The following is a 22,879-nucleotide window of genomic DNA, read 5'->3' as shown; positions in this document are numbered from 1 at the left end:
AAGAAAATTACTAGATCATGAAGCCCAGGCAAAATCAAATAGAAGAGGATGAAATGTTGCCAAGGGACTTAAGTTATAGATCGGTGCACTTGGTTTATGTTTCCAGACTTGAATTTTTCAAGGCTTCTCTTGTGGATAGGCGCCAAAATGCCACTGGGCCTATCTTTGAAAGCAACACTAATTTCACCATAAAAGACACAACTGAAAGCAGATCCAAGAAACACAGATGACAACACTGTTAGCATTAAACCTCTCCTGATTGATATAATGTAGGAGAAGGGAAAGAAAATCTTCTACTGAACTTCTGTTTGTTACAATTTACTTAAAGAGTTAAAGATCGAGCAGATCTAGTTTTCGGATTAATGGTCAGGCTCCAAGTATTTTCGGAACAAGATGACATTCCCTGAACAAAGAATTCTGTAATCTAAGATCAGAGAAATTAGGTGCAAGCAAATCATGCTGGAGCAGAGTACAAGGTATCCTGGAGACACAGTACGAACCTTCGCAGTCATGGTGTGAGATACTACACGTCTCGGGTCAAAAGCTAAATTCACAGCTAAAACATGCTGAACAAATGCTTGAATAGAACATCAGCGTAGTCCAGAATCCTTCCTGACTGTTGCTCTGCTCTCTATTAATATCTCTGAAAGAGGGCAGAACTTCTGTAAATAAAATTATTTTTGTTGAATCATAAAAGGAAGGATTGCAAAGACACCGTCCAAAGACACTCTCTTAACAAAAAAGTCATCCTAGTGACAGCAGAAGTATTCTAGGCAATTGTGAGGCAAACCTTCAGATGCGGTACTGAAAAGGTAAAGAGTAGTGGAACTACTGAATTATTTGTAGCATCTCAGGAAACACTCCCACAGTTGCTGTGGCAAATCACTTGTGCTAAAGAATTATCTACATTGCAGAATAATAAAAACATTAGAACATCTAATATTAAACAGGAATCTGTTTTCCCTTTGAAAAGTCTAATCACATGCAGCATCCTCACTTCATATTATACCAAGAACTACTAGTCCATTAAAAAATGAAATTAACAGCAGGAAATAGTGACGTATATGGAAAAATTCAAAAGGCAACAGCTACAAACAGTAAGCTAAAAAGAAAAGTAACAGGAACTATAAAAATGTAACTAGGGGCTCTTCTTTCTGTTCTGGCAAAAGAAGCCAAAAGGTTTACGGAGGGGGGGAATAATTTAAACAATTAAAAAAGTAAAAACAGGTCAAATCTCATGTCCCTTTTCTAATGAGATGGACCAACTCTTCAGAGAGAGGCTTTCTTCCTACCAAAAAGAAGGGGACATAGGAAGGATGACACAAAGCCAAAAACCACAGCACTTCTCTCAGCACTCACAAACATGGGCATAAATTATCTTCATGGTTAATGCAACCACAACATCAATATTTTCACCTATCTCCTCATTGGCCCACAGAAGCACACGTAACATTGGCCCACACATAACATTCACTTCCCTATTTTTTAGGAAAATCATTGGCAAAAATGTCAGAGAGTGTAGGGGAAACTGTCATTTGTGTGTATTTATTTTTTTCTTCATGTTTCAAAGCACAAGAACAGTTTATGTTCCACTGGCACACTCAGGAGATTAAAGGAAAGCAGGAATTAATCAAAATTAACATTTTTCCAACTGTAATAAATGTATACAGGATAAGAAAAGGAATGAAAAAAGTAAAATATCCTTGTTTCTAGATTGCTGACTTTCAATATCAACCAAATAGTAAGAAACTAAAAAGTTACACAATTATTACTGCCAGATTCATAGGTCAGGCTCTTCACTGTGCCAAGTTTCTTGTTCGTGTGTGAAGCAAGGAGCACCACAGAGCAGGGTATTGTTCCCTGATAGTCTGGTCCCAGCAAACATGTAGGCTGAAGTGCCCTGGGTCTGCCTTTACCTGTGCTAACAGGAACAAATACACTTTCTTTTTCCTTCCCTTGAACTACGAAGGCCAGCAAGGAAAAAGCAAGGATTTTGGTGCAGGGCTCTCCAGTTTGCTTTCAGTCTGGTTCTTGCCAACTCGAGTGGGCATATGTGTGTGTCTGCGTGTGCTTTACAGCTCCACAGTTACACAGAGCGAAGCTTGGGAAAAGGACTGGACCTTGATGGATAGTTGATGATATTACAGACTAAAAATGCCATCAGGAAGACAGAAAACACAAAGTGCTATGGGTTAACTATTTAATTCTGAAAGTGTTATTTATATGACTAAGCATTTAATAAAAGCATGTCCAATTCCAAAATGCTGCCTGCAATCTGTTGGCTTGAATTTAAAACCAGACTGTTCATGTGTAGAAGGAATAAAATAAACAGTTTAATTTTCAATGATAGATTCTCTAATGAAGGCAGAATAGAAAACACTCCTTCCCTGTCAATGCACTAAGTTTTATGAATAACTAATTTGAATCCCACAGTTCTTTGTGTTACAAGGCAAAGGTGTCTCTTAGGAGATGAGAATCTGCAGCTGCATATTATCTTCTTAGATCATAACCTTGACTGTTATCCAGCGAGCAGTTGCTCTTCCATAGTACACTCCTCTAGGAAACTCACTCAGGACTTTTTCCTGTAATGTTGGGTAAGCTTCTTTTGAAATAACAAACTTCGCTACGCCTCTCCAACAGTTTTCTCTTGAATTTCAAGTTTGCAGATTGCATAATAGTGTTATGCTTTTCTCCTCTCCCAGAGTTCCATGAACTCCACAAATTTTGCTAAACTTTAACTGCCCCCAGTTCAGTTCACTATGTGGCTTAATGCTGGGACAGCAAAAAGGCAGGAATGACATTGGCAACAGCGTGTTCTATGGAGTAGGGCATCAGATATCTCTGTGGTTAAATTGCTGAACTGGGATTTACAACCTAAATTAGTTATTCCGGTACTACAATGTCTGAAAGTCTTACTAGCATTTCAAGCATCTAGGAATCCTGAGGCAGTTCTCTGTCAGTTCTGAAAAAAGCATCATATGTGACTACAGCCAAACAATTTAATGCCTTTGAACTTGTTTTCTGCCAGTTCGTTGGCAATAGCAGAACCTGTCTCCCCTAAACTGATGTGTTAAGGATTACATTATATGTGCTTATGAAGCACTCAGGCATAACAGCAAATACATGGAAGCCTTCAAAGGTTTTCAGTTCTTAGGTGTGGTGGTTTGAAACTCCCAAGAATCTAACTTCTAGGTTCAAGCCCTAGGTTCAAGTTCTTGCAGAACTAAACCAATAAACTCAGATTAGATGGAATATGGAGCCCAGAGAAGGGGAGTAACCCCTCATTTTCTTCTCATTCTCTTTTCCTTCACCTCCAACTTCTCTCTACCTGCAAAATTTTCCCTTAGAAGAATTTGTCCTATTCTGCTCAGTCATTTCTAGTTTGAAAAATTTATTTCTTCAATGACTGCTGAAATTCTCCATCCTGGTAGAAGTAGATGATTGCAATTGCCACCTCAAAACAGTTTTAGATGCATATGAGCCCAAAAGCTTCTCCATACAAAACTCACTGTAAATGGCTCTTAAAAAACAGACAAAAGGATAAAGAGGTTTCAGTATAGAGTGTTAATGCCACCCTTTGACCTGGAGTTTGGTAGCTTCTATATCTTCCACAATTCAATAAATAAATTGTAGATTTTGCACAGAAAGGAATTCACATTTGCTACCCCTGAATATGTAAACACTTCTTCCACAGAGCTTAAGTGAGAATTTTTTCAGGTGTTAGACAAGCTAAAAGCATGTTCGTGCTAGCACCTCAGCCCATTTTTGCACCTGCTTTCAGGAATTCACAGTACAAAGCATTCCCTGAAAAATTCAAACTATATGTGACTGAGCAAAACAAGGGTCAACCAAAGCTCATATTGGCAAATTACCCAGAAACAAAGTATATTTCAGAGACTGCATGTGCCTACTTAGGTCAAATTAACCCTCAACAACAATAAAAATATAACACTGAAAGAACTTAGCAACTAGCAATCTCATAAGCTTGTCATGTGTGCTTTTACGATGATGGTAACTTTATCTTGTTGCTGGTTTCCTGTTTCCCTGTATACTGAGAGGGGACAAAGACCTCACAGCTTTGTCCCACTACAAAAAATCCAAGCAGAAGTCACATCAATTAGGGGATTGCAGAGTGTACAGTACACAGAAAAATGCAGAAAAACACTTAAACATCTGCATCTATGGGACTAGAATGCCATGTAACACAATTCACTAACAGTCCTGGAATTGTGCTGACCAACTTTGCCCATGGAGTGCTGTGTAAAGCTACGTGTTATTATTATGTTCCTAAATGCCATCTACATAATGTCTAAAAAATTGCTTCTGTATAAATCACTGAGATTTAGAAAATAAAACTGAAAACACCTATTTAAATATTGGCATGGGTTTCCTGTGTTTTTACACAATTCTGTCCTCAAAAGTTGGATAGTGTCCAATCATCATATCTGCTTTGAACTATTAGTAGTCTGTTATTCTTAACCTGTCAAGGATATAGCTATTACATGAATACCATCATTTCCTTATAAGACACAATGTATTTAATCACAGATCACAGTATTCACCCACAATGATTCAAAAATTTAGAAGACTGGCCAAACCTTTTGGTAACAAGTTAATTTTCTACCAGAAAACTTGGGCAATTTCTGAGAAGAGTTCCAGATCTCAGTGCAATGCTACATAAACTCTTCTGGAATCTGTTCTTTTTGCCTCCTGTTACATTCATGACTGCCTATTCTTCATTCATGGATCTTTTGCTGCCAATATGAGTAGAAATAATTCTTTTTTCACAAGTAGGTAATCAATGCAATCAACTAAGGCAACAGGATTTACTCCTTGGTTTAAAACTTATCTTTTAGGGTTTATTACTTGGATCATAGTCCCATTAAAGTAACTGGCAAAAATCCCCAGATATCAGATATTTGTATTAGAAACTACTGTCAACAAGGATTAAATTCTGCTTGCCATTCACACCTACCCAATCCTTCTGCAGCTTGTAATTCTCTGCATAAAGAGGGAGAGACATGCTTGCATGTACATTGCCTCCCAGATTTTCTATTGCAAATACTCTGTTTTATTTTTTAGCTTAAATAAGCTAATAAGAAAATGATTAAAAGAGATGGCAAGGTTAAATAACGTTGGTAAAAAAATATTAAAAGTTGGCAAAAAATACATTTCTGTTTTGAAAGCATGATGCCTTTTCTCAAGAAATGCTAGAAAGGGTGTCTCTGCTGAAGTCAGAACGGCCAAAAACGACACAGATATCAGACGTAGTCCAGGTGTAAGGTGATCAGAAAGCTGTTTATTGCTCTCAAGTGTTTCTTTTATACTCTTTGTACACTATCGTGCCACAACACAATTGTACACACTCTTATTGGTGACACTGAAGACACCGTGCATGCTGTGACATGCTATTGGTGACACTATACACATTTTGATTGGTGACCTTTGGTCTGGGCTGCGTTTGTTCCGTCCAGCAACACAGTAAATATTTCCTAAAAGTTGTTTAAATTCCTCGTCACTAATTGCCAGGCTGCTGACAGGTTCTCTGTCAACCCCAACAAAAGGGGATGCACAGCATGCAGATATCTGATTTCAGAGCTGGGCACAGAGACAACCTCACACTGAAGACGGTAAAGACGAGTAGATAAGCGTAATGCTGACAGCCTAACCTGAAGCTCTAAAGATGTAACTCTGTTTGATGAGTACCTTAGGAAATGTTTCTTGTGAACAAAGGAAAACCTAATGGTTTAAATCAGATCAAGGGTCGGATATGATTTTTGCATTGTTACCTTCATTGCAGCAGATATTTCAGTGACTCTGAAAGAACCTACGGAATGAATTAATCTGCTCTTCATTATGCAACAAAAAGGATCAGCTTTTATTCCTGTACAGAACTGATTCTGGTCCTTCTAGCAACTGGATTTTCTTCTGTTCTAGTCAAAAAATGTAGGACAGACAACAATAGTTTTTAATCTTCCTGCACATCTTGGAAACATTTTTTTAATGATTTTCTGCCAACACTCTTCTACTGAGAGCTTTCACATGGTTCACAGCTAATGTAATCCTACATTTTAAAGAGGATGGATTACAGAGAATTATCCTCCTATTTATATTGCAAGTGGTGAAAGGAACCTTTTTATTTTCTCTGATACAGTTTTATTTCAGAGCAGTGGCCTGGAAACAACTGTGCCATTATGGTCAGCTTGTGCCTTTGGTCACAGCACCACCCGAGTAACTAAGAGGAAGAGACACCTTTAAGGCATAAATTTCCCTGTTTCCCTTCACTTCAGAAGTAGTGAAATGATTTTTTCTTTTTTCTTCATAAACCAGTATTGGTGTTATCACGTGATTCACTTTCCCCTGCTGGCTTTCATTTCTTTTTTGACTGTAAGTTCATTCAGCCTGGCACTACAGAGAGATCAGATACTATGGGAATCCATTTTTAGCTGCTTCCATTTGACTTCATTAACAACAAAAATAAACTGCAGTAATTTGCTATTCCTGTCCTCCTCTATCTCCCTGTTATACATCAAAGGTAAGGCAGAGAGTCAGTTTCACTAGTTCATCATTTGTTCTTCCCCCTTCTCCAACCCATACTCTTGACATGAAGGTGAGAAATAAAGATTCCAAATAGTTCCTCTCTTTCCTACACCTAAATCAGGTTCAGATAACACACTTGTATAAGTGCTCTGTGGAAACATGCACAATCTAATATTTGATACCCAGTTCTTTTTGCTGGCAAACAACAGGTTCTCAATGTTAAGACCTTACTAAACATTTAACATATGTGGTGCCCAATGTAACACTGCATTACTGCAGTTCTTGGTGAGAAAGATTTCTGGAGAAAGTTGCACAAATGTCTCCTTCCAACTTCAGGCCAAAAGGCAAGAAGGCCCTTCATGCTCTTGTTTTCATGGAACAGAGAGAGGAGTATTACACTGATATGTACAGCCCTCTGCTTTTCCTTGTTTTAAAAAGCGGTGTTACAATATTTACCTTTAAAAACTAATTATTGTTTTGTCCTCTTTTCCTGACTGATTGCAAACACAGATGTTTCAGTGAAAATTAAAAGACTGGCATATCACTATCAACATCCTGGTTTCTTCAGTCAAGGAAGGTAGAAAACACATCTTTGCTGAACCTCATATAAAAATGAAAAAAAAAAAACAAATAACTCAGCCTCCAAGCCACATGAACAACATTTTTTGATAGTATTAATTACTTCAAGCAGCTGTTCCAGAGGTTACATAAGCTGCATAGTCTAACCAATTGCACCATGAACCTATATATCCTAACCACATACAAAGGCCTCAGCTGTGTAGTAAGAAATACTGGAGTTCTGAACTACAAGACATGGGCTATTACCCAAATGATACAGGCTATTGCCTAATTTCTATAAAAGAAGTTATGGTACCAAAGGTGAAGAGACTAAGGAATTAACTGCGAATTGCTCTTTCAAACTTTTAAAAAACAACACTCTTTTTTGAAGTCATCATTTACAAAGGTCATTACACTGATAATCTGAAGCTGTTCCACAATTATTTGGTCCAATGTAATAAAATAAAGTCATAGAGTCTTCAGTCCTAAAAAAAAACAGACTCCTGCTCCAGTCAATAGCTAGTCTTAGATAGTCTTCTCAGATCTCTTCAAACTAAAAAGCTGGTTTCTGTACAACTGCTCAGGTTTTATAACAGTGTAATAGAGCATATAATCCGGGCCAAGTTTGTTGTGTCGGTAATGTACCCGCTTAAACTAAGTACTTCCATTTTCATATTACTGCTTATCCCCCTGACTAGTCTTTCCCCCACAAAGAGAGGAGAATCTTTATCATTTGCCATGGAAATAATTTCTAGTTCCTTAGAAAAATGTCCTACTAGATTTGGTCCACTGGAAGAAGATCCAAACTTACGTGCTTGGTGCTCAACATATTTCTAGGCATGCACTGATGCACAAACAACTGACAGTTTATTTTGTACGAAAGCATAACTACACCAGACTGCTTGTATGTAGCCAAAATAGGAATCAATTGCTGTTTGTGTTCAGTAACTAACAAACACAGTGAAAATTAAGGCCAATACGCATTCAGAATATAGGACCTGATTTCAAACAACACATAAACTAATGCCAATGTCTAAACTAAGAAAACGAGATTTCCTGGTCCTTGATTAAAATTATTTAAAAAAAAAAAAAAGTCTTAGGTGTATTGCTTCATAAACATTTACAGTGGTCACAAGCACCTGTGAAATTATTGCTCAAGTATAATACTTGATTTGAACTATTTAAAAGGGAATCAATATAGCAGCTCTTTGTGCATATAGCAGAAGGAAATGCAGCTCATCTATGGTCAAATAAACTGCTTGCACTTTCTTGCAATATGGAGCAGAAGATGATGAACCAGCTCAACCAACACACCTGTATGCAACTGACCTTGAATCCTTCTGTAGATTAATTCTTACGGTAGAAAATGACAGCTGCACTGTCATTTTCTACCGTAAGAATTAATCTGCAGAAGGATCTGTTTGCAAAATGAAATATTCACACTGTATTTAAAGCGTATTATAAGCCATTTTTTTTCCTACCACAGAATTTTTGCATCAGTAATTATTTCTTGGAAATCAGAGTTTAGCTGAAAGCTGCTTAGATGCAAGAGACAAAAACTCTGGCCTGCTCACCTCCAGCTGATGTTCTTCTACTGTGCCAGAATTCTGTTTGTGCAGCTGCTGTGCTGCTTTTAAAGTGGGAGAAGAATGAAATCCCTTCATGACTGATTACCTTTTTTGTTTTGTATCTCTGGGTCAAGCATATTTTCCTCTGGACTCATTTGGAGTAGATAATTATGGGGTTTCTGCAGATGATCAATAGATTGTTCCCACATACCACCAAGACTGTTTGCAAGTGATCCTTAATAAACCAGGGGATAGGAAGCCTGATAGATTCCCAAGTTCAGTTCTCAACACAGTTCATGTGAATATTTCTTGATCACTGCATGCTAGATTAGCCTTGAGGAAAAGTACTAAGCAGAGCTGTTTCATAATGAACAGGCTACTTTCTGCCTCAGGGGAACACTGTAGTATTCTGAAGGTCTTCCTGCCCATATAAATCACGTTGTACGTATTATGCTACGTAACCAGGATGCAGAAGTCACTCCTTTGCTTTCCCTTTGGTTGATGAGTCTTACCCATTCAAGTAATTCTGCATTTCCAGGATCTGCCTAGAATTAATCTGCAAAGAAGATCTATGTGTAAGTGGCACTTAGGGACATGGTTTGGGGGAGGACTTGGCAGTGTTAGGTTTATGATTGGCCTTGTGGATCTTAAAGGTCTTTTCCAACCTAAATGATTCTGTGATCTGACTCGAGTCAACATGGAAACCCCTTATGAGTGAATTTTTTGGAGGATTTTGATGGACCAGTGCAAAACAACAAATAGGAGACACCAAAATCTGATCCACAACTGTCAAAGCAAATATTTGAACAACCCTAAGAATTAGATTGATGTGCAAGTCCACAAGATTTTTACACTTAGTTAAGCAGTCATTGCTTTAATATTTTTATATCTTTTTCCATAAAGTGGTTCTACTCCAGTAGTCTGTACTCCTGAATGCTACAATAAAAAAATTTTTAGTGGAGAACAACACAGAGAAAAAAAGAAATATAGTTTCGGGATCTTGAGGAATTATGATAGATAAATAAGGCAAAAATAACTAAAAAGAGTTCTGAAAAGTCTTAAGCTTCTTTAAAACCAATAGTGCACAACAAATGAAATAAAAGATGTAATGCTGACATCACTCAACTTCAGGGCTGGTATCTCTTAAAATTAGTCTTGCAGCCCAGGCCTAAGGAATACTCCAAGCTACTCCTCGACAAGTGCAAGCAATGGGACAGTGGGAAGTGAAGTAATATGATGAACTGCTGCTGGAGGGCAGGAGAAATAGGTCCCAGCATTTTGGGTTGCCTAGGAGCCTAAATGGAACACAAACCCCAGGAGCAGCTGAATTTTTTCAGACTGCATCATTACTTTGCTTGTGTTTCAAAATCTTTTAATTCTTTGATATCACATAGAACATACACAGGATTATCCCATACACAGGACTATCACGTAATCTTCAATTTTCAGGTATGTAAAGCTATTTCATTAACAAATTGTTCTACGCTTACTCCAAATTGACCTAAATTATTATTATTTGCCATAGAAATATTTCCAGTGGCTATTTCTTCCCATCTGTAGCTATTACTCAAGGTGACATAGGAAGTGTTGAAATGGCAGATCTTGTTAGAACACTAATAGGAAAAAAAGTTAATAATTCTTCAAGTTAACTTTATGACCAATTAATCATACAGTGGGATGAGTGCTGGAGGCATTCTGTTCCACATGCATATCCTAATCTACCTGCACTAAAGCACACCTCAGGAAGACAGCTTTGTGGTTGAAATATAAAGCAGGTCGAGCTAAAAGAAATCCTCTTTTGGACTACCAGGAATTCAGACTATGAAATAAAATCTTTTGCATTTTGAGAGTGTTACGCAATGCTGTGTCACTCTTACCTCCATGGGAAAGGCCTTAAAATTAACTGTGTGTTCAGAACCACGCTGGTTTTCTCTCCCCCAGTGAAATCGAACGTCATGTAGCTCAAACTCATGTCCCCGAGGTAATGGCCCACCTATTAACACTGGGAAAGAAGAAAAGTGGTAAGGAACTTGACTTTCAAGGCAGAGAAGCCACTGAAGCAGAGAACCAGTTGTATTCTTCAAATATAATGAGTAGATTGTAGCAAGCTTCTTTTTTATCAGTGGTACCAGAGAGGAGAAGAGTAAAGTTGACAGATTTGACACCTTCACTTTCAAAGTACTGTGCAGGTACAGAACATGAATTGAGGCAGCTATGTGAAACTGCTGTCATACTGCACTCTTTGTTTTATGATGCAGAACAGCTGGACACACCACCAAAAAAAACAGTGTACCTTTATCGGTCAGAAGAATGAATATGTTTATTGCTCTTATCAAGATATTAGCCATGTGCTCTAAACAGATGGCAGGGGTTCTGAATTGAACTGGGAAAGCTGTCCAAATGCTTTATCTCCATGACCTATATTTGCTATGAGTCATAGAAATTAACAGAAAACTTTGATTGCAAATATATTGCTAGGTAAAGGTGTTCAGTCAGGCTGACCACCTGTCAGAATTCTGAGACACAGAATGCCTCCATATGAAAATATAATCAGACCTACACAGCAGAGCAGCAACAACATATCTCATTTAGCTTAAAACAGTTCCTAGGCAGGCAAGGCTTTTCTTTACTTCCTTTATTTAAACATGTGGAATTTCTTAAAAGCATTTGTCCACAATTGCAACACAGGCAGAAAAAAAATTATATAGCAACTCAATACTTTTGCATTAATAGAGACTTCCACCATAAGCAGTAAAAACAAGCAATTGTGAGGCCCCAACTACTACGGAATTAATCAGTGGAAAAGTTTTGCCCCGGGAATTTCTGAATCTGCTTCAGATCAAATATCACACCACATGCTGGAGATAACTTCCCACTAAAATCATTGAACACTGACTTCTAGCCAGGGCTAGATTTTATTTAAGGCCACTCACAGTCTTCCCCAGAATCCATTAAATTCTAACTTACATTTCATGGACTTGGAATGAATCTTTTACAATCTCCGATAATTAATAAGAATTATTTAGCTGCATAAACTACAGCTTCAGGAAATTAATTCAGTAATACAGTTATTTTGCCACGCAAACTATACAGCCTGAGTTTGGAGTACAAGACATAGTGTGATACTAAAACATAATCTAGCAATTGAATCATATTTCAACTGTACAAACACAAAACTGAAGATACAGAACTATAAAAAACTGAAAGAAAACTGACCAATTTTGGTTTTCATGAGTATCAATTAGGTTGGAGGAAAAAAAAGTCAGAAATTCCAGTTAATCCTTCTTTCATGATTCCTCATGACTAATCTACCAGCCATTAGGATTTCTAAAATTAATTTTCCTAATTGTATAGATTCAGATTTGCTACTTAATCTTGTTTTATCTGTATTCTATCTATACCTATATCCCCTACAGAGAAAATCTACAAATCTGGTGAACACTGTGGGAAACAACGATTGAAGTATTTAAAGAAATATGAATAAATATAAAAAATCCTGATACTCAATTAGTGCTATTTCTTAGGAAAATTGAGCATTTTCTCTGTTTTAAAATATTGCTTCTAGGAAAACTCTAACTAGAACAAATGTTCTCTATAGGATGTAGTCATGGATCTCCAGGAGCTTCATAGAGTTTATATCCGAAGCTTAAGCTATAACATTGATCCCACAATAAGTATTTAGATGTACGAAGTAAGTTTATCTTTCCTTTGCCTTTCATTAGATCTTGATTCTTGTCAATGTATGAAACATGTTTAACTTCACTTCATCATTCAGCAATTTTTGATCCTCATTAGAAAATGTTTCTGAAACGATGATCCACTGTGCAATCTGCTGCTGGCTTAAGAGAAATCTCTCTGTTAGTAGGATATGCTCTAAAGCATTTTTCAGTACACAATTCCATTACACAGTTGGTCATGGTTCTTCCACTTAATGCATAACACATGTACCAGCATCAAAACGAAAGCAGGCAGTGAAAATGTTTGCAATTAAATAATGAAAAGGATTTTGGAATTCCAGATGGACTGCGTGTCTTGAATTAAAGGATGAAATCAATCACCAGTAATGACAAATTGATTTTTAATATGTATCTTAATCAGTTTACTTTTTTCCATAAAGAAGTTTTCCTTTGACTGTTAACATTACAGTAGATGAGGATCTCTTGCACATTAATTGGACAGAGTTTCAAAAGCATTTAATGCTCAACAGTTCCCATCAAAATAATCTGGCTAAATGGATTTGTCATCAGAGATCCCCTGTGAGGAAAAGAAACTGCAGGAGTTTCCTCAATCCCTGAAAATTGGCCAGAATACTAGGTCAGACACAGCTTATTAACTCTTTTCTGCTCTTGGTAGAGATAATAAATGTTGCCTTTTCCTTCCCAAAAATGGAAAAATTATTCCCAACTTACTAATGGAGAATGGGAAATCATGTAACATAAAATCTAAGGAAAAGCTGAAACTAAACCAAGATTTCCTGAATCATAATTCCATACTTCAGTCATAAACTTTAATTCTATTTCCCATTTTCTTATAATTCAAGACTCATCAGTCTGGCATCACACTGCATTCAAGCATAAAAAGAAGTCTTTCCTTTCTTCTAATTCTCTTAGTGGTTTTCCGCACATATTTAGGTGTGTTGGTCCCATCTTATTAATTATGGCTACTAAGTTATAAACTGCCCTTGGGAAAGGTAGGATTGAAGGAGTTGCATTTTGGCATGTAAGTGATGAGGTCATTTGTGGTCTCTCTCACTTCCTCCACAGGAGAATTCAAGAATTCCTGATCCTGCGGGGAAAACCTTGTCCCTCGAGAAAAGAGCTCTGCTTCTGATGAAGGCACTAAAACTGACTGGAAGTACAATATTTCTGTTTTATTGCAAATCTGCAAAATTCTGTGGAAAGAAATGTGTTGCAATAATACACGGAAATTATCAAGGAAAGGAAGTTATAAAGGAAAGCATCATTATTAAAATAACAAACCCTTCCTTTTTAAAAAATTCAGTGTAAAACTGAACTGACTCCCTCACTCTTAGCACAGCTGTATTTCCAAGTATTACTGGGATATCAGAAGGAAACAAAAGTTGGAATGTCTCACAGTTTGACAATGTTCAGCTGTTTAAATGCCCCCAAAAGGCTGTTACTAGCTAAGACTGGTTAGAATAACATAGATGCTCTTCCAAACACATGGTAAGAACTACCACAGTGCTGGAAAGCACAATGGACTTTTTTCTCCCTACTTTCTTGTCTCCTTCATACAGAATAGTTTATTCAGTTGAAAAGCCGAGTAAGACAGTGCAATTTCACTTAAGTTGGAATTGTTTCTCTTATTATTTGCTTCTAATTCATATTTGATGAATGACACCAAAAATGTCATCCTTTAAGAAATGAGGACTACTTTGCTACCTGGTCCTCACCAATACTGTGAGCACATATAACTGGCATTTCTATCTTAGTGTCCAACTCTGTACTTAGTACTCAGAACACACTCAAATTAATGGAAAAGGTTCTTTTAACTTATGTGGTCTTTGGACCAAGGACAAATCTTGCCAGCTGTACAGAATAGTTTGGCACCATACTATCTTAGCAGCAGTCTGGATTGCTTCTGAATGCAGACAGCTGTTAATGCCAGTGAATTGGAGGACACCACCACAAGAAGCAATTCTTGACATGCTCTGAAGTAAACTGACTGACCATCTGAATGGGCACAACTGCTCACTGCTGGGAAAAGCTACTGTTCCTACACTCCAAGATACACATACAGCAAGTCTTAAGGCAACACAAGTTTTAGCTGGGAAAGCCAAGGCAATATTTCAGCATACCTGATTTTGACTTCAGGGCAATCTGAATTGAATGCCCGTCGTTGATCACTTCACAGTCACGACACACTACGTAGTTCGGTGACAAACGCACTTCCAGGAGCGAGGGGTCATATTTAGCTTCTCTCGAGTTCAAGTTAATGGGCGACTGGTACTCCCCGTTAGCATCGGGGAAAATCAGCCCCCACTCAACTCCTGAGGCACAAGGGAAAAGCTGTTACGGGGGGACCCGGCACCCTGCGCTGTGGGACAGCCAGACCCTCCCCGCGGCGCGGCCAGGGGCTGCTCCGCCGCACCCCAGCCCGCCGGACCCGGACACGGCCCCGCGCTGCCCTCCCTTGGCGGGGACCGACCTGTCCCCGCTGCGGGACGGCGCTTCCCCGCTCCCCGCACCTCGGGGCGGCCGGGGGGGCGAACCTCCTTTCTCTCCGCCACTGAAATCCCCTCGCCATCTCCTCCTCCCCCGGCCGCGGTCAAAGTTTTTCCTCGGTGGAGCCGCCTCCCGCTCCTCACCTTCCTCGTAGCCCCACTCCGGAGCCTCCTCCCGGCGCGGCGGGGGCTCGGCGCCCTCGATCAGGCTCCTGTCAGCCATGGGCGGGCGCCCCGGGAGCGGCCGGGCGGGGTGTGCGGTGTGTGAGCGTGTGCGGGGCGAGGCTGGCTGGCGGCGCTCCGCACCAAGGCTCGGACCTCCCTCCGCCCTCCCGCCCCCGCCCGCGGCTGTCGGCGTGCGGAGGGGCAGGGGAAGGGGCAGGGGCAGTGGCGCCGCCGATTGAGGCCGGTAGCCGGTCACTGTCCCAAAGGGGCAGTGGGGCGGGCGAGAGGTGAGATGACAGCCGTTGCCCGGGCTGGCGTCTCCTGTGGGATGCTAATCTCCTGGTCCTCCCTGCGTCTTCTTCGCCTTCCCCCGCGGGCTGCTCCCGTCGCCTGGGGACGGGATGTTTGCGCTGCCCCTCCAGCTGTGGCACAGGAGGTCTGTGCGCCCGGGAGAGCAACTTCAATAAAGGGAAGGGCAAAGCCCTGCCACTGGGGAGGAACAACTCTGGCGCCGGGACAGGCTAAGGGCCGCCTGACTGGAATGCACACCTGTGGGTCCTGGTGGGCATCAGGTCGGACGTGAGCCAGCAGTGTGCCCTTGCCGCAAAGAAGGTGAATGATACCTTGGGCTGCATTAGGCAAAGCAATGCCACCAAGTCAAGGGAGGTGATCCTGCCCCTCTGCTAACAGCTGGTGAGGCCACACCTGGGGTGCTGGGTCTAAATCTAGGCTGTCCCAGAACAAGAGACATGGACCTACTGGAGAGAGTCCAACAATGGGTCATGAACATGGTTAAGGTACTGGACCATCTCTCCTATGAGGAAAAGCTGAGAGAGCTGGGGCTGTTCAGCCTGGAGAGGAAGAGGCTCAAGGGGACCTCAAAAGATACATACAAATACATAAATGAAAGATGCAAAGAGAACAGAGATAGGCTCCTTTCAGCGGTGCCCGGTAACAGGACCAGCGGTGATGGGCACAAACTGAAACATGAGGTTCCTTCTGAACATCAGGAAACACTTTTTACTGTAAGAATGACTAAGCCCTAGCACAGGTTGCCTGGGGAGGTTCTGGAGTCTTCATCCATGGAGGTATTCATCTGAACACAGTCCTGGGGAACTTGCCCTCCTTGAGCAGGTGATTTGGACAAGGTAATCTACAGAAGTCCCTTGCAATCTTAGCCATTCTGTGATTCTGTGATTACTCCTCACCCCACAGCACTGTGCCTGTCCTATGCAGGGATAGAGGCTCTCATGAGGGTAAGGCAACCACTGAATAAGCAAGGGAGCCATGCTCTGTCCCTTTGGTCCTGAAGGAGAGTTGAAACATCTTTACAAATACCCCTTCACTTAGGCCAGATCCAGAAGTGTGGCATCAGCTCCTCCTGCAGATTATATAAGAGGTAGGGTTTGAGAAAAGTCTCTCCCCAACACAAAGGTGCCTCAGTTCAAGGTTATGAAAGGACCTTTCCTTCTCCTTTGATGAAAGCCATGCATGGAACTAGGAAACATTTATTCTGTCAAGGGAAAAAAGGAACAGAAGGGACCTCTGGTAGAGATCTCTTCTAGGCAGTGGTCCAAACACTTGCATCAGTGAATGCAAGGGGAATGGGAACCCAGTATCAACAGTCTGAAATCCCTGACAGCAACCAGAAAAGGCAACAGAGGCAGTCAGATAGCATTGCCATAATGGTAAAGGGGAAGTGCCCTTTGCTTACCATCCTTGTCCACTTAAAGATAGTGACCAGACCTCCCTGCATTCTGGTATCCCAAGAGGATAACATCTTGATCCTGTGCTGTTGATCCACCAGGTTTGATCTAGGTGTGGACCTCATTGTGCTTCAGTGTTCCCCAACTCAGCAGCAGTACCTGCTCTTTCTGTGCAGCACTGACATGGGAGCAGAAATTATCATCAGTGTGAATGTGAGATGAAAGGAGAAGGACTGAAATGAAACTTCATTAATGAAGCAAGAGACTACTGGTTCATGAACTGCATGCAAGGTGAAAGAAAATAGGACAAAACAAGTAGAATGTACTAGGTTGGGTTTTTTTCAAGATCAGAAGAGAAACACAGGTTTCCTTCTGTGACATCCTTAGTTACTCTCTTCACTATTGATGGTTGAAAGGAATATATACTACCCAAACAAAGTACAGCCATGGTGCAGCTTACAGAGACAAAAAAAAAGCAAATAGACATTTTCATATAGTGAGAACCTGACATCAGTACAAACAAAAATCAGATTTTAACATACATTTTAGTCACGTGAGATATGATGATGTCTATGCATACCCAACTCCATACCAAATTGTCTTTATTAGTTGTTATGTTTATCCCCCAATCACATCTTAAACCCACACTAGCTGCTTCTGTTAATGTCAATCCCTTTGAATCATTGCTCAACCACATGGGAAAAAGCAAACATTCCCCTAAATCATCACTGACTGTGGTCCATCTGACTGGAAATTCATTTTCCTCTTCAGAGTCTCATATTTTGGAAAAAAACCAAGCAGTCCTAGGAGGCTGGGCTCATTCCCTTACTCCTCGAAATACCGTATTTCATTCATGCCCTCTATTAAGTCATTTCCTGCAGTAGCTTTCCTGTGGGATGTCTAGAATTTTGTGCTTATGAGGGGCAACATTATTAGACCTATAAGTTCCTGTTTTGCAATAAACACTTTTCATGGTTTTCCATAGTTTTGATGGTTTTCATTCATAACTGAACTTAAGAACTAAGCAACATGTATTTTTTGCCCTTCCTACCTTTACATTCTTTCCATATCTCTCTGCAAAATTAGGCATAGCAGGTAAAGCTTACTGAATAGTCGGGATTTCTTTATTCTCATATGTCTACTGAGTAGTTTTCTGTTCGTATATCCTATTCCTTCCATAGTATCTGTCAGGCATAGCATGATCTAATCAACAGATTAGATTCCACTGAAGATTCCTGCAACTTCTTTAGTGGTGAAGTGTGTAAGTAACAATGGAGTTTGTCTCTTCATAATGAAACGGAGCACAGAACAGACCTCTTACATTAAACTCCAACCACAAATGCAGGTATTGACCTGACCAATCTCTGCACAAACCAACTTGTTCATTTATGAGCTCAGCTTCAAGTAAAAGGATTGAGACAATCAGATGGAGGCAGTGGCACGATCTAGGCCTTGTTCAAGATCTGTGGGATTTGATCTCCTTTAATGATTTAGGCACACCTAAAATTGCTTGTGTAGATGTTCCCAGTAGTTGAACTTACTATGAAAAGATGTTAAATATATAATACATATAAATACACTCTTTATTCTGTAAAAGTTCATTGCTCATGGTGGCTCAGCACACTGATAAATCTGTAGGGAGGCACAGTTGTGGTCCTCAAGCTACTATTAAACAGATGGGCAAAAAGTAGGAGAAGCCCAGCCGACATGACCTTCATAAGTGACATAATACCTCACCAAAAGAAACAGGAGCAGGGCACCTCTCTCCCAAATCCCAGTTCAGCCTTTAATTCTGTGGAACCTGCTGACTTCTTGTTTAATTGAGATTAATGATCATACCCTTTGATGATAGCAGGGAAAAAAAGCTCAGGCACAAATCCAGGGCTTAATAGTTCCTCTTTGAACTCACACGACAGAAGTTCAGAAGCAGTGTAGTCTCTGACATTCCTTTTATCAAACAAGAAATGGCATTTTGAAACATGGTTGATATAATACTTAATCCTGGTAAGATTGCAAGAAACTATTCTTGTGTTTCCTCTATCTAGATATTATTATTTTCTCAACAGTCACTGATTTTTCTTCAACAGACAGTATACCTTCCCCAAACACCTTAAAATGTATATACTCAGAAAACCAGGCCTGAACCAGAATTCTCCATCCAAAAACTATGCAATTTCTATGCATAAATCATCATTAATGACTAGCAACATTTTTTAAGAGGTTATATTTCCACAACTGTACTTACTGCTTTCACCACTCCAAAAGGGAGAGTCCAATGCAGGCAACTGTACAGGTTAATAAGAAATCTACAGGAAAAAATCCAGAATTACATACAAGTTATTTAAACTATACATTTCTACCTTCAGGATTCTTTCCAGGCCATAGAACTGACAGTTATTTCTCTGATTCGAGGGATGAGAAATTCAGACTGTGAGATGATCATATTTCCTTTATTATCCACTTTTTTCTTTATTACCTTTCTGCCAGCGTAGAGTAGTTGAGGGCACATAGGACTTAATATTTAGATAAGGAGATAAATATTCTGTGGGATAATAGAGCATTCCATTTTAGGGAATTTAGAGTCTGTTTATGCTTCTCTAAGCCAAATCTGAGCTCTTGCCGAGGTGTTCTGAAAGAAAAGGAGATGTCCATAGAGGAAGACAGGCAACTGAAGGGACCCAGAGCATCTAGTTTTTTCAGTGAATAAGGCTTCCTATTTTGTGTCCTGTATTGACTATGAGGTTGACCAGCAATCATCTCTCTCCTGGTCTTGTTTCTATCTTTATTTCTTGCCAGGCTACTCTCTCCAATACGTTTTATTCTTTTCCAAATTTAGAAGTGTAAGCAGAAAGTTTCTGTGTTTGAACATTAAAGCATAAGCTTATATGTAATAACATTGAAAATCTCTCTACATGTTTTAAAAGGAACTAGTTCATTACAAGGAATAATATTCCAGTATTCCTGGAATAATATTATTTCCTTTTTTTTTCTGCAGCTGAAGTAATGTGTTACAAAAAGGAAAAGGATGGTTGGGTAATTTAAATAGTTCAAGATGAAAAGGTAAAGGGAGGCCATTTTCAATAAAGGGACCATTTATAGCAAAAAGAAACCATTCACGGTGAAAGACACCATATGTTTGCAAGTGAGGTTTACATTGGCAAATGCCATCATGCAAACATTGCAAAAATATGTCCTCTGAATCCCAATTTCCCCTTTCATCCACACAGAAGGGTGGGTTCAGTGGCCTTGAGTGTTTTAAGATCTTTTAAGTGTAAATTTGTGCTTCCTGGGTTTGCCAGCTAATAGGGTAGAAGACTAGTCCTGCACACACTTCCCATGTTTCGCTTACAATATGCACGGTTTAGGGAAGAAATTAAATGATCAACACATTGATCTGCAAGTGTGTACCGAGTTTTTCTACAGTACAGGTATAAGCCTCTTACATGCACAAGAGATGAAGGGAAAATGGGAACAGGCCAGTGCTCACAAACCGATGGGCATAATTAGTGTGTATTCTCCCAGTGTTCAAATGTGTAAAACGGGACTATTATGGCTGCCCATGAGAGTTTACACATTAAGCTAGAGGACACTAAAATTATGGGAGGATAGTTTCAAGTTCTTTAAGAAAAACCAAGGAATAGGAAGTAGTTTTTTAAGGATTAAAAATATTACAGTCAAAAGGAAGCTGAAGAAATAAAAAATACAGTGTGTTTAAGGGCACACTAAAAAATTTAGAGAATAATCTGTGTAGTTTCCTGGAGCTTTTCCTTTCCCTAAAAGGATCTAGCTCTGGGAAAAAAATGTGTCAAGAACTATAAAAAATGGCAAAGACAACAGGAATTGCTGATGATGTAAAGTAAGCACAAAAGTGAATTCCTGTAGACAGTAGAAGAGTAGAAGGAAGTGGGGGGGTTTTTTCCCCCTAGCAAGCTAAAAGAAAAAGTGAGTTAAAGGATGAAATAGGATGTCTCTGAAACACAATGATAGAGAATGCAAATGATAATCAAGGGATCTGACATGGCAAAACTCCTGTGTAAATAGTTCTTTATTTCTTTAGGAAGGAAGCAGAACTAAAGATACACCCAGATGTAAATTCAAGGAAGAAGATGAGAAGCTCAAGGGGAAAATTTGCAATAAGGGGATGATAAATATGTATTTACCTAGCTGTAATAATTTCAGATCTTTAGCATTAGATGATATTCCTGAAGGATTATGAATTTCATCTAGTAGCTATTGAAAAGGAGTGGCTCTTTGTCAGTGGAGCTGATAGACGTTAAATCCACTACTTGCAAATTAAACATTTAAAAAGGAAGCACTGAATTAGGAAAATACATAATATCTTCTACTGTTTAAAATAAAAGGAGCTGAATAATGAGCCTGATCATTTTTTTCAGTAGAAGAGCACAAGCAGACATTGGCTTACAGGTGTTGGCTTTTCATCTGGGAAGCTTATGAGAAAGGGGAAGCACTGATGAGAATCAAGAGGCTAGGGAATAACAACATATTTGAGTCTGTAAAATGATGATGAAAGGAGTGTCAGTTCTTCATTCATTCTACTAAGTTTTGCTTATCAATGTATAAACATCCATAGATGACAAAGTGCTCATGTACCGTGTTCTGGTAAAGCTATGAAATCATACCTTCAGAGTGCAGTCTGGCTTCCTATATCACAAGATATTACATTTCATGAAAGTGTTATGTATTAAGTTAAATACTTGGCTATCAGTAAATAATAACTTGTGTTTAGCCACAGCACATTTTCCAGAAATTCCAGACCTGAAGACATCAAGACATGAAGAATTCATTACTTCGAGAGCTTGTTTAAGTGGTTGATCTCTTTCAGTGTTAGCTAATGGGTATCTAATTCTAATTTGAATTTTTCTGGCTTTAACTTTCAGTCACTGGTTCATATTATGCTTGTTTGCCTTGACAGAAGAGCCTTTTTTGCTTTGTGTTTTTTCTCTAATGTACTCACCCCCTTTAGTCTGGTCACCTCTGTGTGATCTGAATACTGATACCAAAATTCTCCTGTGTAGCTCTTGTTTTCACCTGTATGTACTCATTAATTTCTTTTTTATCTTCATGTTGAAGATTCACATTAGTCTTTATTTTGCTGTTGAATCAAATATTGAATCTTTTGTTCTGCTGCCATTTAGTATAAACATTAAATCCTCTTTCTGAGCAAGGGTAACCAGGAGCCAGTCTACAGAATGTGGACACAGACTGCATTATCATTTTACCTTTTGTTGACCTAAAATGCCGTTCATCTGAATGAGTCCTAGTGTTTATTTTTAATCTGAATCTTGTACACTAGTAAATCATACGCCTCATCAAAATCTGTAATCTCATTATATGTTTCTTTGACAAGACATAGTTCCAGTAAAACTATTGTCAGTAGCATTAATTATAGTTCTCTACATCAAGTTTTTATGACTGCAGTCCCATATAAATGGTATTTTGTAGTTTTCCTGTGACTTTTGTCAGACTAACCAATTATGTAGATTATCTCCTTTCTCTTTTTTCTTTAATATTTCTCATAATATTAATTATAATAATTCTTATAATATTTGTATAATGATAAAATTATTTAATTTTTATAATATTTTCCTGTATTTGTTAAAAATTTGCTGAAGAGACCGAGGGTCTGTTCTTATGGAAATCCAGGGTGTGAGTCCATAGATTTAAATCAGATTTAAAAATCATAATTTTGTGATTTTGTATACCACTTAGCTACTAATAAAGTGCAAAATTCTTTAAACACACATCTTGTACACAGATCAGACTCCTCTCCAAGCATGAAACTCGCAAAATACTTATGAATATTTTATCTCTTTATCATCACTAAGCTGGGAGGGAGTGTCGATCAGCTGGAAGGCAGGAGGGCTCTGCAGAGGGACCTGGACAGGCTGGAGAGTTGGGCTGATTCCAACGGGATGAGGTTCAACAAGGCCAAGTGCCGGGTCCTGCACTTTGGCCACAACAACCCCCTGCAGCACTACAGGCTGGGGACAGAGTGGCTGGAGAGCAGCCAGGCAGAAAGGGACCTGGGAGTTTGGATTGACAAGAAGGTGAACATGAGCCAGCAGTGTGCCCAGGTGGCCAAGAAGGCCAATGGCATCCTGGCCTGGATCAGGAACAGTGTGGCCAATAGGACCATG

At 39.4% G+C, this 22,879-nt stretch overlaps 1 protein-coding gene across 2 annotated transcripts in view; it reads right to left on the bottom strand.

The window, feature by feature from the left end:
- The window catches only part of CA8 (carbonic anhydrase 8), a 48,569-nt gene extending 33,441 nt beyond the window's left edge, over positions 1-15,128 (bottom strand). Inside the window, exons 1-3 of one of the 2 annotated variants that reach the window (XM_032684649.1) lie at positions 14,995-15,128; positions 14,485-14,676; positions 10,544-10,668 (exon numbers count right to left, since the gene is read on the bottom strand). In XM_032684649.1, the coding sequence (XP_032540540.1) occupies positions 10,544-10,668; positions 14,485-14,676; positions 14,995-15,073 (396 nt within the window). In that variant the 5' untranslated portion in view covers positions 15,074-15,128. The remainder of the gene's footprint in view (positions 1-10,543; positions 10,669-14,484; positions 14,677-14,994) is intronic. The other variant, XM_032684644.1, reaches the window with a different exon arrangement.
- Positions 15,129-22,879: the final 7,751 nt, after the last annotated feature.

This window comes from Chiroxiphia lanceolata, chromosome 1 (genome assembly GCF_009829145.1).
Source record: "Chiroxiphia lanceolata isolate bChiLan1 chromosome 1, bChiLan1.pri, whole genome shotgun sequence".
Classification (NCBI taxonomy): domain Eukaryota; kingdom Metazoa; phylum Chordata; class Aves; order Passeriformes; family Pipridae; genus Chiroxiphia; species Chiroxiphia lanceolata.
Note: the sequence above shows the minus strand (reverse complement) of the source record. Positions and strands in the feature narration are given on the sequence as shown.